Source organism: Populus alba, chromosome 8 (genome assembly GCF_005239225.2).
Source record: "Populus alba chromosome 8, ASM523922v2, whole genome shotgun sequence".
Taxonomy (NCBI): Eukaryota; Viridiplantae; Streptophyta; class Magnoliopsida; order Malpighiales; family Salicaceae; genus Populus; species Populus alba.
In genome coordinates, this window is record NC_133291.1 from 8,569,719 (window position 1) to 8,590,418 (window position 20,700).

Here is a 20,700-nt window from a genome sequence, read left to right on the forward strand (position 1 = left end):
GACTTTGGTCTGGGACAGCATGCAGTGAGATTTGCAGTGGCTGAGGAGAAAGTAACGATGACCTAACACACACTTCCCTAGCCTTTTTAGACCCTGTAAATTCTTGCAATTTTCTTGCCTCACTTTAAACCTTTGTGTGATTGCGTGCCGTGCCACCCTCTGGTCATAACCTTCTCATGATTTATTAAAAGCAAAACCCTTTGTAGTTTTGCACAATGCTAGGAAGCTATGATTATTTTGGAAGCAGATAGTTTCAAATAAGAGAAAGGACGTTAGGGAATTGTGCACCAAAAAAGGTTAAAAAGTGAACTTTGTTTCCATTGTTTTTGGTTTTTCAACCAGGGCACAGAGACAGGCTCTCCATTCATGGTAAAGAGACCAAATGGTCGCATTTTATTTTTGCATAGATGAACCCGTGGACTTTGCCTATTTTTATGTTTTCCCACTTCTAATGATTTTTACATATGATTACCTAGCATTTATTTTTTTTTTCTTCAAATTGATTTTTTTATTAGAAATATATTTTTTGATTATTTAAAAATATTTTTCCTAACTACCATCACCTGGATTCAAATACAAATACCAACGACAAAAAAACAAGGTTGAAACTCAAAAACAAAGAGAACCTTAGTTAAATCCTCAAACAAAAAAAAAAATACTCAATCAAAATTCTCGTCACACCTGCAAACTTTGAGAAAAAACAATGTCCTTTCTAACACAGGCTTGTTATCTTTTTTAACCGGTTACTAGACCGCAACACATTTATAATGGGTTAGATTTTTTTTTTTTTCTTAAAAAAAAGTGTATGTATGGATTTTTTATAACATGTTATTGTATAAAAAAAATTCTTAGATTAAATTTAAAAAAATCAATGCATATATCTATATAAATAAATTGAAAGTAATTTATGCAACAAAATTTTTTATCAAGCTCCATCCCTAACTATTCAGAATTAATCATTCAAACTCATGACTCAGATCATGGATTCATTTAAGTTCAACAATATATATGTATAAAGACACATATAAAATCAAGAACTAACAAAATATCAAAATGATTGGAAAAGAAATCAAACCGAAACAAATCATGATACTCAATTAGAAATGAAATTAAATATTAAGCGATGAAAATTTGATGGGAGACAAGAAAAAAATGGCCAAGCCTCTCTGGATAAGTGTTAGATTTTAGTGACCTTTGGTCATAAGAAAATTGAGTTGGTTTATTCCGAACCAAAAAATGCATGTTTTCAACCATATTTGATATGAAAAAATTAAAAAAAAAAACACCCTAAAAACCTTTTGAAGCATATCCATAACCTTTAACAACTTGTAAATTGGCTCCAAAACCCACAATTAACTTGAAATGAAACAATTTTTCGAGTTGACATCTACTAGTTTAGATGATTTCAAGGGGAAAAAACATTGTAAGAACTTTACCCATAAAAAAAAACTTATTCACACCAAAACCGCATATTTTTTATGATTGGACATCGGCCTCGACCCGAAAACTCTCTCTTTACTCAAAATTCAATCCGCTCCCTTTCTCTCTACTCTAATCTCTTCATTATAAACTAAAAAAAAAAAAATGAATATTTTACGGATCAAAAATATAAAACTGTTATACAGACTAAAACTTAATAATTGAAATTTTTGGAAAGATCGACGGTGTATGTGGCGATTGGCGGCTTGACTTAAAAGCTGTGTTTGACAGTGTGGTAGCGGTTGCTTTTCAAATAACTTTTCGTGCTGAAATGCATGTCAATGATGCTTTTTTTATTTTTAAAAAAATTAATTTTTGACATTAACATCAAAACGATTCAAAAGGTACAAACCACACTCAATTTTTTACAAAAAAATTAAAAATTAAAAATTTGGGAACACAAGTTGAACCGCATTCCCAAACATAGTCTTCGTAAAAACATTTTTTCATTATAGCCTTCCTATATTTTGAATTTGTCATTCCTTGATGAATGCTCTTAATTGATCATTGACTTGGGTATACAAGGGTAGTGAAAAATAATGGGGACTTAAAAAAAAAAAAAAAAAAAATCATTGTAGCATTGGCTAAATTTTCGTTTCAATTATAAAAGTATTAAATTAATATTTTTTATAGTATTGAAACTGAATTTTATAATTTAGCAAACAAAAAGCTCACAAAATACTTTTTAAAAAATGATTTTTGTTTAAAAATATATTAAAATATATATTTTTTAATTTCAATACATGTAAATCAAAAATAATCTCAAAACAGTTAAAATGAAAACAAAAACAAAAAACAAAATGTGCCTCCGTAGCAAGAAGGATACCACCGTGTCCTTGAAGTCATCAACACTAATAAAAAGAAGAAGAAAAAACCCGTTGGTGTTGGGTCCGAGAATCAAAAGGACTGACTCCATCATCTCTTTGGTTGTTCATAAATCAACCAGTTTTGAACTTTATTTCAAAACATCCAATCAGTACCTTACGAGTGTCCGTCTTCTTACTTTCACGAAAAAATAATTAATTCATGTGACAACCTGGATAGGTATAGAAGTCGGCCTGTCAAGTCGCTGTTCTTTTATTGTTTTCTCTCCTTCAGTATTTAACGTTAAATCACATCACCTCAGATTTCACAGCGCAGAGAGCATCATCCCTCTTCGCTGCCGTTGTGTGGTTCCACAGCACAACCATATTTTTAAATCTTTTAATTTTAAGTTAATTTCTTTTATGTTTCTGAATTGTCTTAATTCCCTAATATTTAAAATGAATTTTGAAAAACATAAAAAAATATTATTTTTTTTCTACCATTCCAAACAGGTTTTTTCCCGGTCCCTGTGTCTCTCTCCCCCCCCTTTTAACACCCTCCGTCGACTACTGCTGCGGCTTTATGTTTATGTCCTGACCCTCCCTCTTCTGACTGCAATATTCTCCTTTTCTCTTTTGCTTGTCCTGGCAGCTGGCATTGGTTTCTGTGTTGCGGGTGTTTATTTAAATTTAAATTATTATTATTTATTAAGGGGATATTCAGAATTTCAGAGGATGTCTTTTTAAATGATTTTCAGTTTAAAATAAATTAAAATAATATTTTTAAATATAACACATTAATATAATTTAAAAATACTAAAAAAAAATTAATTTATTTTTAGTGTTTTTAAAAAACTCTTGTTGAAACCTGTACTTAACGGATACTAAAGTTTGAGGAAGCTAAAACAACGCCCACGTGCTTTTGTTTTGTTTGCTTTCGAGAAGCAGAAGAAGAGAAGGGAAAAGAAGTAAGAAATGAAGAATCTACGTTCTATTTATCTATAAGTGGCTGTGCAGCTTGAACCATTTAACCTTTTTACTCTCACAAGTTCATCTACAGATAGAACAATATGTGCTAACTTTTTTTTTTTAATCTCTTCCCCTCTCTTTTAGCTGAGTGTTTTGCGCCTCTTTCCATTACAAACAGTTCTGAAGAGATGACTAAAGAAGATGACTTTAAGCTACTCAAGATACAGGTCTCTCTCTCTCTCTCTCCCCCCTAGCCACATTCTTTCTGTCCTTTTTTTTAACTCCATTTTTTTCGTTGTTTTTTCCATATCTGCTGCAAAGTTTTGTGGTGGCCTTTTCCCTCAAGTATCTTCCTTCTCATTTTTGTTGTTTGTTTTTTTTATGTACAGACTTGTGTTCTTAAAGTGAACATACACTGTGATGGGTGTAAGCAGAAAGTAAAGAAACTTCTTCAGAGGATTGAAGGTGCTGACTTTCTCATCGTCTTATTCTTCTTTTTTTTTAATAAAAAAACCAATATTGTAATTTTCTTAGCCTCTTCCTTGTTGATGTGGAATTCTGGACTGCTTAGCTTGCTCTTTTTCATTTTTACAGTGCAGTCTTTTTGCTAATAAAATGGTAGCAAAAGAGGAATAGTTATGCTTTGATTTTGTAGTTGGATTCCTCTTGAAAAACAGAGCGCTATGAACGAATGAAATGGGAATTAAAAAGGCTAAAACTATAACCCTACAATTTTGCTAGTGACCGAGTAGAGCACATGTGCTCTACTGTTTTCCATGTCAGGAATAGATTAATGATTATGTTTCATCATGTAGCTTTCTTGATTTTCCTTAAATTGAGTTACTCTTGGTCTCTCTGACACTCTTTAGTTTCTTTTTTGGGTTAAGATGGGGGTAGTGAGTCCATGTATAATTCCTGCAGAAAGTGTAACGTGTAATGATTAATTATCTGGATTTATCAAATGTAGCTTCACATGTGGATGATCATTCTTTTAGGCTTTTCCGTAGCCAGGGAGTTTGAGATATTCGCACTTTAGAAAGATAAGGTGACTTGGATTTTTTTGTAGAAAACAAAAGGTAGACTTAGATTTGGTGAATTTCTTGTGGCTTGTCCAACTTCTAAAATTTTCTCCTGATTCGCCTTCCCTAAAACTCTCTTGTACAGGAGTTTACCAAGTAAGCATAGATGCTGAGCAACAGAAAGTTACAATATCAGGAACTGTAGATTCTGCAACTTTGATTAAGAAACTAGTCAGAGCCGGTAAACATGCTGAGGTTTGGTTCCAAAAGTCCAACCAAAAGCAAAAGAACAACTGCGACGGGAACATTAAAAGTCAAAAGCCAGGCTTGGTCAAGGGCCTTGAGGCCTTCAAGAACCAGCAGAAATTCCCTGCATTCTGCGCTGAAGAAGATGATGACTATCTAGATGATGAAGACGAGGATGGAGATGACCTCAGGTTTCTTCGGCCAAACCAACTGGGTCTTCTCAGGCTGCAAGCCATGGACGCAAACAATGCAAAGAAAGGTATCGGTGCCATTGCTGCAACTTCCAGCAACGGTAACAAAATGAACAATCTTGTAAATGGGAATGCTGGAAATAAAGGAAACCCAAATCAGAATATAGGAATGAAGGTCAACCCAGGTGGGGGGATAGATCAAAAAGCCATGGCAGCGTTGCAAATGAAAAATGCCCATTTAGGTGGCAGAAGTATCAGTGCTGGGGAGTTCCAAAGGGGAAATGACATGAATGCCATGATCAACCTTCCAGGTTTTCATGGAAATGGTGCTAATGTTAGCAATGCTGCTGCTGCTATTGCTGCATTAGGAGGTAATTCCAATGGTCTAGGAGGTTTGCAAGTTCAATCCAACAATAATGCAGGATTCCCTGCCGGTGGATATGCCACGGGTCAGTATCCATCATCGATGCTGAACATGAATGGGCACAACCATCCGACAGCAGCAGCATTGATGATGAACATGCAAAATAGGAATGTCTCGCAACCACCCCCTCAGATGATGTATCACAGGTCTCCTTATAATCCACCTACTACTGGCTATTACTATAATTATTGCCCTGCCCCCTACCCTTACCCTGACCCCTACACTGAACAACTTAATTACAATGGTGATCACTCTGCTGCATCAACCGAAATGTTAAGTGATGAGAACACCAGCAGCTGCTCCATAATGTAATGAAAGAGAGTGTAGAAAGAATAAAATAAGTATGGTGTATTGACTTGGAAATTTTATGTTTGGTGGAGTTGGTGGCTTTTGACAGCATTCTCTAGTGGCATGGTCTTTAGACTAGAGGAACGGGTCGGGTTGAGATATAGGTTTCTCAATACTGATTTTTTTTTTTTTGTGGTTTTTACCAGTGTATTGTGAAGTTTGTTAAGATGGTGTTTCTTTCTAAATTAGTCCGGCTCTGTCTCTTGTTCTTATCTCTTGGTGTATTTGTTTTTGCCATCCAACCGTTTCCGATTCGCGTTTCGAACTGTTTTTTTTCCTTGAAAAGCATCAATTATGGTCTTGATATCTTAATGTTAAGAATAAATAAATTTTTTAAGAACATCTTTTTAATATTTTCTGGAAAACATTTTTATAAAAGTATCGTGCATCAGATTACTTTGTTTAAGATAAGAGAGGCTTGGTTTGTGGCATGTGTTCTATGGGAGCCACACCACTGGTCCGTTTTGGAGTGCATTTAGTTTATTCCCCATAACAGACAAGAAGACATTGGTTACTGTATACAGTACCAGAGACATTATGGGCCAGTTTGCAGAGGGTGGTAGGGAGGAACAGCTGGGTTGACAAATGCATCTAACGATAGTGGTATGTAGGCGCACGTTAGCTTCCCTCACACGTGTTCCTCGCGTGCGCAACTTGTGCAATTGTTTAACCGACAAGACACCAACATTCCCAACCCCTTGAAATGGTTCTAGCTAGCCACGACAAAGTAATCGGGAATGGTTAGCCCTCCCATTGTCGGTTCTGATTCTCCAGATAATTTGCCCTTCATGGCCATTCAAACTTAATAGCTCTTCTGTTGACCATAGGTAAAAGATCCAGTGATCGTCCCATTGATCCGATGACTGTATGATTTGAATACTTGTCTACTACAGAGTCATAGAGTTTAAAAATTATGTTCCGATGCACTCCCTAGCGAAACCTCTGTGACTGCAGAATTGGTTTATGGAGATGCTCAATATATAAAGCTGGCCGAAAAGGACCTTTTTACGGCTCCGACCCAAAGCGACAAACCACAATCAACTGAACTAGCTCATGAAGAGGAGGATGATACCAGCTGTAAGGCCCCTGATTCAGCGCTGCAAGAAAGATCCTTGTATAAATGACAAACTGGAATTTCATACACCAGCTGTAGTCAATGAACTTGTGTTTTGAAACTGGCAAGATTAGCAAGCAATCCCTTCATCAATGTGATTACTTTGGAAGGGCCTAAGTCAAGTTCAACGTATCATTCATCAAATACCCTGTAAAGAAGTGGGAAGAAATTACAGACGTGCTTAAAAACTGAAGCAATTACGTAGGGTTAGCCTCTGCCACAAAGGCACGAACAAAGAATGTCGTGGACACCGAAAGGCAAAAGTGACTGAACGATAACCTGGTGGCCGGTTACCGAAGTCTCCTTAAAGGTGAAAGGGTCATCATATACTTGCCCACTACTAGAGCGGGAACCACATACGAGGCGACAGATCAGACGAAGAAAGTGGATGAACCATGCTCGAGGAAAAATCAACGAAGCAATGATTTCCATGTGAGAAATTGGAAATCGGGAAAAATGCATGGAAGAGAGTAAGTAAATGCATGGAAGAGAGTCAGGCGCTCCTTTTGTTTGCAGAAAAGCATCAATTGATATGGATTTATTTTGTATTAGAAGCAATAGCTATTGAGCACACTGATCTTCACTTAATTCTGGAAAAGGCATAGCTGAAGTCAGCTTGCAGTTGCATTCAATCACGGATCAAACTGTCTTTTATTTTTGGGTTAAAGAGTATTTAGATGACAGAACAATACTAATATCTCTCTTTCGTCTGGAAAAAAAAAAAATCTTTCTTTTCCTCTAATGCTAATATCACAACCTCGTTGTCGAGTCCTGATGCATTATTGATTAAAAAAAAAAAAACAGATACCAGAAACAATGAAAAGAGAATTACAGGCGTTTTTGCACAGGAAAAGCTGTCACAGAAATCGATGAGGCCGTGACTACAAAGCCCATTATTACTGAGCTCTGTACCATGGACGTCACAATCAATGAAGGTTACAGTTAAATGGGCTTGGGCTTGACACAGATAGGCCCCACATTCTTTTGTTTTAATTTAACTCGGGAGGAAACCATGAGATAATAATAGTAAATATTGTTTTTTTAATTTTTTTTTTTTAGTTTTCAAAATTTAATTTTTGAGATTAATAAAATAAAAAAAATCATAAAACTTAAAAAAATCTAATGTGAAACAATTTTTTTTTTTTAATAGTGAAATAATGGTTCGAACACTATTCTAAACAGTGCTTAAATCCGCAAATATTTGCAGAATCTTTGAATGTCCTTCTTGAATACAACATGCTGTCCAGACATTGTATTTATATTTGTATAAAAAAGAAAAAAAAGGGAAAAACTGCACAGCTACTAGTAAAATCATTAAGTCTTGCAACAATATTTATGGATTCTAGCACATTCGAGTTTTTTGTCAAGTGAAAAAAACTAGCACCTCTTTTTTCTTTTTTAAAGCTAGGATATTGTAAAATCTGGATTTCCAGCCTAAGGATTCCTTTAAACTTAATTTCCAGATGATCTTATCGTTTCCAAATACTATAATAGAATTTTTTTTTTTTCTTTTTCCAACTTCGTTTTTCAAATCCTTACTCACATAGTTACATTGTGGTTTTCATTTTGATTTTGATTAAAACTCTTATTTTTTTCAATTAAATTAGGGATAATCATTTTTTATTCGGTTCTTAAAAAAAAATTAAGCGAGCTGAATTCCTGTTTTTAAAAATATCAAAACCGAGTTTAATGATGATGGTAATTTTGTTGTGGAAGAGAGAAAATTAAAAATAAATAAATATTCGCTAGAAGGAGGGCTTGAACCTCCGACCTTGTGGTTAACAGCCACACGCTCTAGCCAACTGAGCTATTCCAGCAACTTAATACTAAAGGCTGGAAATACATAACTTGTAGCCTTAATTATCGTTTATTGCATCTACACAGATAAGCTACTATTTAAATAGAAAAAAACTATACATTGGAGTTCAAATCAATTTATGGGGTTACGAATTTTTATTTTTATGTTATGACATGTTTTTCAAAGCATTTTTTTAATTTCTTTTTTATATAAAAACTGTGAAGATAATATTGATAGCACACCACGTCCATGAACCTAATGAGTATGATCCGTCATCATATAGGTTGGGTCTGCATCAATGCACTGTAACCTAGCTATTAGGATCCTCAATACTATTGATAGCTATTTTCAACCTAATTTTTTTCCTCTTCTATGTCCCAGTTGCTGATTTTTTATTTGCTTTCTTAAGGAGTTCAACCAGATTAAACTTGGTCCTCGTAATTAATGTCAGAGGTAATAAAATATTTGACAATGGCTTATAATTATGTCTTGGTCTTCTATGTCTATAGTTGTTTGATTACCGCAATGCTTGGACAGTGAAGGGTTTGGTGTTTTTTCCATTGAGGAATATCTACTGAGAGAGTTTTTAGACACTCAAACTTAGAATCTGCCTTTTCTAAATTAAGGCAATAAACTCGGACTCCATTGCAGCCAATGTATTTAAAATATATATCTAAAATTAATGCAATATATAGTTTGGAAGATTTCCAAGAAATTCACCTCCATCAAGATTAATTAAATATATATTTAGCAACTAGAGTATTTCATCTCATCTAAATCTAACATCCAAGTAGAGTTATGCAGATTAATAGCGAAACACTAGAGCCTAAATTCTTTTGAAGCTACGAACTAGCATCATTACACCGAGCTAATTAATCTGCATAACTCAAAAACAAAAAAAAAAAAGATAATTTTGAAAAAAAAAAACAAGTAAAACAAAAAAAAAAAAAAAAAAAAAAAAACATGTAAGAAAAGCTATATTACTTTCCCTGCACGTTTTAAAGTATTTGTTAATAATGAGATACAAAAAAACCATGCCCCTCACACATAGACATAGATGGGTTTGGTATCATGCACGTACGATTGGTTAATTATAAGCCACTCAAATTATAGGTTAGATATCTCCTATTGAGATGAGAATGTAACAAAGCTTTACACAAATAGACTCTTGAATCTAAAAAAGGTTGAGTCTGTTTTGGTACAAAAGTTTCAAGTATGATAATAATTGCGATGCTTAAATTAGTTCATTAATTCTCAACATAGATATTGCCTGTTTTTCTTATGCATATTTACTAGATATATATGGGTTAGTCTTTTTAATATATGTTTTCCCAAAACGAACGAGCACCAGGCAATTTGATTTATATGTCAAAACGATCCGTACATGGAAAGAACGGTTTGCTGGAAGTTGTGGAAATTAAAAAGGCAGTTAGTTATCCAGAATGAGCGATGACTGTTTGTTAACAAGGAAGATTAAACAGTCTCATCATCCTTCTCTGTATATCTACTAAAATCTCGTTGGAAACTATCAGTCAACTCGAAAACATGTGATAGCGCCACCTTCCTTAATTTATTTGTCCTCGTACTTATTTATCTGATTTTTAATGTTCTTGACAGAAGCTCGGTCTCTCTCTTTTTTGGTCCCATTTCAACCTGTCCAGCCTCTCACAACTTATTTACTGGTCGAGGAGGTACTTTTTTTGTCAAGAATTATTAACTGTTTTTCTGATCAAAATCCAGAGAGACTCATGCTTTCGAGACTCGTCAATGGGCCTTTAGTCTTTCAATATTTGTAACAAAAAAAACATGAAAGAGAGTTGTGAAATTTTATTACGAGAAATGAGTTTCATCAAAGTATTGGAGTGTCTAATGATCAGTAATGGATAGAGACTTAAACCTAACGGCCACCGACAAACCTAACCCCAAAAAATAAAAATAAATAAATAAATAAATTGTAAAACTGCTTAGGATACAGCTCTTCCAGAGGCACATGCATGCCAAACCACCGGTCCAAGTCAACCCTTTTTTCTTGCAAATTTCGAAGAAAATAAATACCACCATTTTCAACTGATCTCTCTTCCCCGTATATATATTGGATTCTGGGGTATGATCTGCTCTCTCATTCGTTTTCGGTTTTCAGTTGAGTCATTTCTTTTTGTTTTTAGAAACTCTGTATTGAGATAATGGGGAAGCCTGGCCGTGATAAACAAGCCAAAAACCAAGGAGCTTGGTCTAAGCAAGAAGACCAGAAACTCATAGATTATATTCGAAAACATGGCGAAGGTTGTTGGAGTTATCTTCCGCAGGCTGCAGGTTTCTCCTTCTACTATATAAAGCTTGTTTTCGAACTATTTAAGTTCATTAATTATCTAGTCTCTCTCGTTTTATTTTAAATAAGCATGTTATGATTACTTAAGAACATTGTTAGAGAAATATTAAAAATATTTGGTTTTCACGTTGATTGATCAGGCCTACTTCGTTGTGGTAAAAGCTGCAGGCTAAGATGGATAAACTATCTTAGGCCAGACCTTAAAAGAGGCAACTTTGCTGAAGATGAAGAAGATCTCATCATCAAGCTCCATGCGCTCCTAGGAAACAGGTGAGATATATTCATATTCCACATTTTAATTTGCCCCCCTTCAGTTTCAAATCTTACTGCTGAAATTAATGAAGAGACTATATATTTTCTACATAAGAATTAAATGGCACCATGCATGGCATGTATCTTGAAATACGATTTCATTAATGCTAAATTACAAGTCCTCTTCTAATAATTCTACAAAGAAAAAAATGGTAATATTACAACTACATCACCTTTGACTTTTCTGTACTTGTTAAAATGTTTTCAGGTGGTCATTAATAGCGGGGAGATTGCCTGGACGTACAGACAATGAAGTGAAGAACTATTGGAATTCACATTTAAGGAGAAAGCTTATAAACATGGGGGTTGATCCAAATAATCATCGTTTGAGACAGAATCTCCTTCGCCCTCATAACCCACCAAACCCTGCTAGTGCATCATCATCTGGACTGCAAATTCAGGCCATACAGAAGCCAACAAAACCTCATGTTGATAAGGAGCAAGTATCGGATGCCTTGAGTTGCGTAGAGAATGATCCATGTGCCTTGCCTGACCTAAACCTTGATCTCACGGCCAGCTTTCATTATCCTTCAATCCCCCACGTTGAAGGCAATCCAAAGGATTCGAGGCCACTAGATATTGCCCCTTCTTCCACGCTTCTTCTCTTTCAATAAACAATTAAAGACACCCGTTTAGGAGGGACTGATGATTGAGTTAAGCCTCATTTTTAAATCTTGATTGTTTGGAAACATCATATATAAGGGAGTTCCCTCTTCCGGAAACATCATGAGTAATTAAAGAAGCAAGGCAACCTTACTGCAAGATCAGAAGATGCTACTATATTAAGAGTTGATGGCTTCAGGTCACTAGCTATTCAGAGATGAGTGATCCGTTGCTTGATGTTACCCGAAGTTCTCGATCAAGGCATTGTTCATGCACACTGGGGATGGATTCATGAAGGTCGTAATTAATTGTCTGTCGCCATGACAAAATCGCTTAGTTGGACATAAATTATGATGAGCTAGAATATTTGCAGAAAATATGCATGATTAATATTTGAAAATGTGATCCTTGTTCATGTTTTAGGATTTTGTTCTATTGACTATGTCATTCTGTTTTTACTTCCTTCGATTCCTTGATAAATATAATCCCAAACCCTATGGTATATGTGCCTCAGGTCATAAGCACAATGCAGTAAACAATTAATCCTGGGATATTATATTTTGGACATGCAAGCATATCTTTTCCATGAATAATTAATATTGCTATCTATTACCAAGGTTAATTGTAATTTGTCAATGTAAAAGAATCATTTCAATTTAAAGGCTAATTAAAATGACTAGGTAAGGTCAACAAAATAATTTTATATTAATTTTCTAACATACTTTTTATCAAAAAAATCATCTCGATCTAAGTGAGGTTAAAAAATCATCTTTCTGTCATATTGAATTTGATAATAGACGATGTACTTTATATATATATATATAGTTACTTTTATTCCATGCAATATATATTCGCTAACCAGGAAGAGGATTCAAGTATCATGAATCCCGGCGCCATAAATACTAGCTTTGCAACGTAAAACTACTTCTAGTAAAAAACCCATCTTCTTCCCTTCCTCTTTACCAAGTCACTGCCTATATATAACACATTTGTCAACCAAGATTTTTTCTTGAACAAGAGTACAGAGTACACACTCATTCGAGAATGAAGATAAAGTTTGAAGATATATATGCTGTATTTTCCAATAAAAAAAAGGCTGGGAATTTATCATACCAAGTAATGTATATACACATCCATGATTCTATCGAGCTTCTGTTCTATCACCACACAGTTCGAGCAGTTGCACATTGCATGCACATGTGCACCTATGCACGTAGCTACCAACTAACATGCTTTGAAAAGAACATTGCATGCGGTAGAAACAGTACTATTGGCGAACATATAGATCCAGCTACCATTCAATGGAACAATGGCATCGATATTTATCGGAATGTTTTCTCCGTCTTCAACCAGTTCTGATTTCTTCTAAAAAAATTAATCTCCAATGTTCAGACAAACCAAAACTTAATTTTTTTCCCCAAGATAATCGAGAGCTTTATTAGTACGTCAGAATACCATTAAGGGAATGGTATTTTGGATGAGAAGAAATACAGAGATATTGTCCTTCTTGCACTAGAAGAACAAGATGTAAGAAAAGCATCAATGAAAACTATACAAGATGCAAATATTAAATAAAAGATAAGTGGACATTACTTATTTTTCCAGCCTAAAATGCGTTCAGATCCCCTAAACAAGTCACTGCGAGTGTATAAATTAAAAGTTCTCATTCTTACTCTTCATCCATCGAGCAAGTTGATGCAAAACAGTATCAAACAACTTACTCCAATCCAGTTTCTTATCCTCGAAAACCAAATCACTCCTAACATTCCAAATCCTCCACAAAATACCGTAGGATAATATTGAGAAAGTTAACCGCTGGAATTTTCCTTTAACCATTATACTTCATAGTAGCACAGTAATACCAATCCAATACATAAAACGCTGCCAGATTATCCAAGTGGCATAACAATGCAAGAAAAGGTCAGTTATCTCATTACAGAAAGGACATACAACTTGGGTCCAATTGATTAAATTCCTTCGTGCTAAGAAATCCCTTGTGCTGACTCTTCCCTGGAGAAGTAGCCACGTGAACATCTCCACCTTGGGAGGAGCTATTCCTTTCCACAATAAAGAGGCAAAAGAGAAAGTTTCAGGATGTGCAATTCTGTCCAGTGTATTGGTGCAAGATTTGACAGTATACATTCCATGCCTCTCAGCTTTCCAGTATCGCTTATCCTCTTTGATAGGACTCAATCTGACCTCACCAAGTTACTGAAAACGTTGCTGATATTGGGTGAGTTCTGAAGACCATAGCCTTCTTTTCCAATATAGCCGTCATTGCCAAATTCCCATCATATACTCTCCCATTTCAGCCAAGCAAGAAGTCGGTACAATGGACAAAGAATAAAGCCTTGGAAATATGTCTCTCAGAATCCCAACCTGTAGCCATTTATCAGTCCAAAAACGAATCTTTCTCCCATTGCCACCTTGTAAAAGCACTCGTTTTTCAGAACAGATGAAGCTTCTAAGTTGGAGTTTATAATAGAATATATACCTTGCCAGTTTTTTGAAAGGGGGACTTCGAAGGAAGGAAGCCCATTTCCAAAAACAAGGTCTTTATTTTTTACAAAGACAGTACTGCTGCCACCTCCAAAGCCACTTGAATAGCAAATTAAGGCTTATTCTTGCCGTATAAAGAGCCATCCCCCAAACCTCCCCAACATTTTTCTCTTAAAATCAGTTTCCATGCCACTTTGCAAATCTTTCTGTTTTCAGAAACATCAGCCCATAAAAATCATCGTTGAATGGAAGATATAATCCTTTCTACACCTTTCGGCAATAGAAAAACTGACATATAATATAATAGCAGAGAGGATAAAACATGCTTGAGAAAACATACTTCTTTTGAGGTTGAAACCGCATCTCCTGATCAATTTCTAGCTAGATACTTGAAGAAGCTATAAATTAAAGCTTAGGTTGGTATTTTTATATACACCGCATTTTCTTCTCTACATTTTGCTAAGTTATGTGTGGATGCCTGGATGCTGTTAAAGGATACATGTATGATCAACTAACCTAAATAATCCAGTCAAGAATCATCAACAGGTTGTTCAAAATAAAGAGTTTTGTTTTTTTGAAAGAAATCGTTATATAAAAGCTACATACACAATAAAAAAAATTGAAAGAAAAAAAATCACAAAAACAGAAAATAGACAAAGAAAAAAACCAACATATACATAATAATAATAATAATAAAAAAAAAAAAAAAAAAAAAAACATAAGAACTAAAGGAGCTGATGTGCACACTTTAAGCTTTTATTTGATATTGTTAGACCAATTCTATAATACCTTTAGGCCCCATAATTAGATCAGTGTCAATTTAAGAGACGATGTAGAATTAAAAAAAAAGGTCTTCGAAGCTCACTGTTCCATCATTGAAGATAACCTTGTTTCTCATAAGCTATATATTCTAGGTAATACAATAAGAAAGTGTAGACCAAGCCTTATGCTGAAATTTTCCAAACACTAGATTGGGTCATTAATGTAATAGATCATTTACACAGTAGGGAAGACAATCACTAATAACCCATCAATCCAAGAATTACATTCATAATTTTTACATTGGTTTACAATGAATGAGAAGATTTAAAGTTCTCAATCTCTTTTTCACATGAAAATACAAATAGGTTTATCAGCTGAGATTATATTATGGCAAATTAAGAATTTTTTAGTGCGTAGTCTATTCTAAATAGCAAGAAAAAGATTAAACCTTAGAAGGAATTTTTTTTAGTCATATCAAAATCTTAAAAATTATCTAGATTCACAATTTTTATCAATAAATAAAGAATAATTTTTAATTGTATAACATTCATATGCTGACGAGAATCAAAATTTCTTATTTAAAGTTGTTTTTTAATGCAGTATTTTGCATAACTCTTTTGATTAGACATCAATATCAAAAATACAATGAAAAAATCATCAATAAAGCTTGCAGAGATTTTGTCAACGAAGAATGTCTTATATATTCAAATACAATTAAAAAAAAATAAAAAAAAAATTGAAAGGGGCGATAAAAACATTGTTTCCAGTGGATGGAAACAATGTTTTCAATTCATTGTCTTGATATTACAAAAAAAAAAAAAAAAACCTCTTAAAATTATCTTTGTATTAGAACCATTTGAATATTTTAAAATTGACTGAGAATAAAATGAATATTTTTTTTTATTTGTATAGTAAAATGACTTCTTTATAAGTATGTTTTAGAGGATTATTTTTGTAATTTCATATATAAATGCAAAGTAAAATAACCTATTTAGTCTTATAATAATAATAATAAAATGTTTTCTTTTTACTTTCAAAAGCATCGTAAAAAGACCTAATTACATTTAAAGTTCAAATTATGAGGGTATTTTTCTTATAGCACTATTGGTTTTTTTTAAAACTATTATAAGAAGTTATTTTTTTTAACAATTAACTTATAAATTCTACTTATATATATATATACACGTATGTTTTTTATAAAAAATATTTCAAAACATTTTTGCTAAACATAATTTAATTTAATCATTTTAAATTTTATTTTTTGCATAAGTTATTTATGAAAATACAAATTATGAAATATGACTCAAAAGTTAAAGAAATCATTTTTCATAAGTAGTTCCAAACAAATTCTAACTTGCGGTAAAATTAAATTAATTATTTTTAAAAATAAGACATATGTTTAGTATAAATAATTCAAAATAGTTTTTTTAAGAAGAAGAACAAAAATAAGAGATGTGGTATAATTATAATTTATGAATTATAAATTACAAATTTTAACTTTTTCTTAAATTAAAATTGTGATTTTAATTTTGTAATAATTTTTTATTTCAGAAGTTATTTCTAATTAAATATATTTTATGAATTTTCTATAAATTAAAAGGTTAAAAACAACTTGAATCAATTGACAAAAATTATGTCAAATGAAATCTATTTTTAAAACAAAAAGGACTGAAGCAATGGTTATTCAAATTATGTTAAACTCTAGGGCCGTGGAGCTGCTAACATTACCAGCGCAAAGTTTTTCCTTACTTGTAAATGAACACAAAAAAAAATAGAAATCAATTGTTTATTATTTAAAAACTAAAATATGTGGAGGTAACACATTTTTATTTTGTGATTGATTTCTTTTTTATTAATTTGTTTATTTTTTAGTTATTTTTTATATTTTTATTTATTTAGTAACACATGTAATTCTTGATTTATTTAATTATATTTATGTATAAATTTTTTTAATTTTTATTTTAAAAAAATTTAACCACAAAACATAATAAAAAAAGTTTATGTATATAATTTTTTATTTAAAATAAAAATAACTAAGTATGTACCAGATCCAGTAAAACTACTAACGTACGGGTCCCAGCAATAAATAGCTAGGAGGGAATGTAGCGAAAAGATTGACAGAAGAGGCAAGAAACCATGTGCACGTTTACAGCTCCTGATGTGGGCTGAGATTGACAGAAAGAAATTGCCGGGACAATTACGTCATATAAACCACTAGATTGATTGAAGATGCGTGTCATATTAATTTTTTAATATAAAAAATCATCAGTTAATACTTTTTTTTTTAGTAAGAACAAATTTAACAGGGGATTAATTTGACATAAAGTGATTTATTTGATAATTTAAAAGGTAACTTGGATGATGAATAAAAATAAAATTTGATTGAGAAAAATTTAAGATAATATTTTTTTAAAAATATTGAAATAATAATATGTTGGATAATCTTAGTATTTTAAATCAATAATTTGAGTTATGAAACCTTGATAACTCCATAAAAAATAAATTGAAACAAATCATAAAACTTAATTCTCAGTAATATAATATTAAACAATAAAATTAAAAAAATAAATAATTATAAAAAACATAAAAAAAAATAATAGGAGTTAATCTGATTAATTAACATGTCGAATCTATAATTTAGATTTTGAGATAAAAATAATCACATAAAAAATAAAAAAAATAATAATAATAACTCAAGATATCTTATCAAATTTACGATTCAAGTCATAAGATTGAGATACTCCCATATAAAGCAAATATAAATAAATTATAAAAAAATGTATAATTCTTAATGATCAACTCATTATTAAAAAATAAAATTAAAAAAAAATCAATCAAAAAAAAATAACCTGAGTCAACTAAGGTCAATTAAAAAAAAATCACGAACCAAGTCATGAAATGATATAATTTAGTATAAAAAGTAAATAAAAAAATAAAAAAATATATAATTCTGTGATATCAATCAACTTTTTTGATGTTAAATAATAAAATTAAAAAAATAAATTTGAATAATCTATATTAATTCACAATACAAATTATAAGATTAGAATAACCACATAGAAATAAAATCATAACAAATTATGATTTATTTCAAAGGAACCATGCGCTACCTCCACATATTTTTGCCAGACGGGGGTTCGGAACGTGCTATGATTGGTAGTTACGAACCCAATTCGCCAATCTGTAGAAACAACCTTTTTTTTAAAAAACAAACATATTTATTATTCTCTCCTTAGAAGCATATAAAAGCATTTTAATTCCACGAGTCAACTTCCTTTTATATTTACAGTTTGCTGGGTAATGTCTATGGGCCCTGATATCCACGACTTTACGATTGTTCATGCCTTAGGTTCAGTGACGCAGCTTTTTTTTTTTTTTTTTTTTTTCCTCCCTCGTGTTGTAGCTGGCCGTTCTCAAAACTTATTTTTATTTCATTTAAAATTATTTAAAAGCACTTTAATGATTTAAATTCTATAATAAAAATATATTTAGTCAGTCAAAATTTTATCTTTTTAACTACATATTCTCTAAACCTTTCATTGTCAGGAATAGACATACCCACACCCCCGGCTCAAATAAAAACAGCCTGGGGGCGTGTGGGCCTAAAAAATTAGGCTTGCTTGCTTCGTTTTTTTTGTTTTTTTAAGAGGATGGACAGCAACTCATCCATAGGTGCAAACAACTTGCCACGCTCTAGAAAATTGGGCCGTGGTTTTTAGATTTTTAAAATATAATTCTCAGCCTCAAAATGTTTCCAGAGCATTTAAAAAACTCAATAATCGTATTCTCAACCTCAAAACATCTTTTTATCATCCCAAAAATCAAACTAAATAGAAAATAAATGTATCTTAATTTATTTTTTCTAGCATGACTATGACTAAGGGATCACACATCCAACATTAAACTTTCCTTTCAAAGACAAGTCTGTTAAGATCAAGATTTTTTTGTTTGTGACCATAATATATTGGGGCAAAATCTTTTTATTTTTATTTTTATTTTCTAGTAACTTTTTTTTTATTTTTCAGAATTTAAAAACTGAAACATGATGAAAATGAATTTTAGAAATTAAAACATGAAAATATAAAAATATAAAGATAAAATTAAAAAAAAATAAAACTACCAAGTTTCTGAATGTGCCAACTCTTGTTGCTTGTCAAAACAACTAATAAATATTTGTAGTATAAGAAATAATTAAACAGTCACCTAACTAGTGTTTATTATATTTGATTTAGTAGTATTTTGTTCCAGAAATTGTCTTATTTTCTAGTCAATCTTTCCATCCTATCTTCTTCTCTCTCTCTGTTTTTTTTTTCTTACATTTTTCTAGTTTTTAAAATAAAAATAAAAATAAATCTAAAAATAATATGAAGCGGATGAAAATGATTAAGTTACGGATGGATTTAAAAACATAGGGAGCCAAGGAGACATCCACTGCTTGGTCCTGCTCTTAACTCGGCCGACTTTTTGGGTGCCTGCCAAGAACGTACTATTTCCTCCTGAATTCTGACGAAAATATATAAGAACCGATTAAAAAGGAAAAAGAAAAGAGAAACGTGCTGTCTTCTTTTCCTAACCCACTGGTGGATCAACTTCGATGCAGGTGCCGAAGGGGTAGGGAGGAGGTTCCATTGAATAAATGTTCCAACAGAAGGGCTGATCTAATCGAAGGATTTCCATGAACACAGGCAGGTCGGTAAACCAGAGCGTTCCATTGTTTTTTCTTAAAATAAATTGAAAGAGCTGTGTTGTGGATTGCTTGTTAAATCTCGAGTTACGCTCTGTTACAAGCTCTTAACATCCTCTACCCCCTGACCCTTTTACTCCGGGCGTGAAAGGGGATTGATAGATTCCAATTGACGCCGGATATTACTCCCGGCGCCGCTGCATAAACTAGCAAACACCAGTAAAAATTATTCTTCTCGGGAAGAAAACGATAGCAAAGACAAAGGGAAACGTCTTGTCTAGTAAATAGCAGGACAAGACAGCTAGACTACACGGGTGAAGATTATTTGATGTTGAAAATACGTGGATGTCCACCGAAAGAAACCATTTACCGAGGATATACAGCCACTGGCCATCCACCATACGAAACAGACATCAAGTTGTTGGAAGCACGTCAAGACTTTAATGAGAGAGATCTTTGAAATAATTAGAAAGGTTCAACAGCATAATACCGACAAGAAAATTAGCGATTAAACTTGCTGTATCGATTACAGTATATCACCAAACGCTCCAGGCATAAACCTCCACCTTCTGTGCTTGTTAGTGGACCCCACGGTCTTACAGGAAGGGGTCGAGGGGCTTCTGTATGATTACTAACAATAATACCACAGCTCCACAAAAGAAAGACATAACTACGTGTCTCTATTTGACATTTTTTATAGTCGGGGATCTTGTTAGGAAAAGGAGAGGAGGGGTGCTGCTGCTATTGGCAATTCTATTGTTGCTATTGCCACTCCTCCTTTAAAATAAAAAATAAAAATGTAAGGTGATAAATAATCTTGAACTCAATGCTACATTTATTTATTTGATTTAATATCCATGGTACATTTCACAACAAATTTACCAGTTTATATCTTTTTGATGAATAAATTTTTTAATATTTTTATATCTTAAAGTTATATTAAATGATTAACTTTATATATATAAAATATATCGGGTCAATTTATGTATTTTGAATTAAATCTTTACATTCAAAATAAAACTTGCCAAGTAAAATTTAGATCATGTGATCTGTGCTTATTAATATTAGTAGATAAAAGTAGTTAAATTAAAAATTATTAATATTTATCTTTCCATTCTTG

General features: G+C 32.5%; 2 protein-coding genes and 1 non-coding gene across 3 annotated transcripts; 2 read left to right on the forward strand and 1 right to left on the reverse strand.

Moving 5' to 3' along the window:
• Positions 1-3,297: 3,297 nt before the first annotated feature.
• On the forward strand, positions 3,298-5,693 carry LOC118039860 (heavy metal-associated isoprenylated plant protein 37). Its single transcript, XM_035046672.2, has 3 exons — positions 3,298-3,478; positions 3,641-3,716; positions 4,416-5,693. The coding sequence occupies exons 1-3, from the start codon at positions 3,440-3,442 to the stop codon at positions 5,441-5,443; spliced, it is 1,143 nt and encodes a 380-aa protein (XP_034902563.1). The 5' UTR covers positions 3,298-3,439; the 3' UTR covers positions 5,444-5,693.
• Positions 5,694-8,336: 2,643 nt separating this feature from the next.
• Positions 8,337-8,410, reverse strand: TRNAN-GUU (transfer RNA asparagine (anticodon GUU)). The gene has a single exon. It is a non-coding gene; the product is annotated as a tRNA-Asn (tRNA).
• Positions 8,411-10,482: 2,072 nt separating this feature from the next.
• LOC118039859 (transcription factor MYB3) lies at positions 10,483-12,097 on the forward strand. The gene is made up of 3 exons (XM_035046671.2): positions 10,483-10,704; positions 10,861-10,990; positions 11,241-12,097. The coding sequence occupies exons 1-3, from the start codon at positions 10,575-10,577 to the stop codon at positions 11,644-11,646; spliced, it is 666 nt and encodes a 221-aa protein (XP_034902562.1). The 5' UTR covers positions 10,483-10,574; the 3' UTR covers positions 11,647-12,097.
• Positions 12,098-20,700: the final 8,603 nt, after the last annotated feature.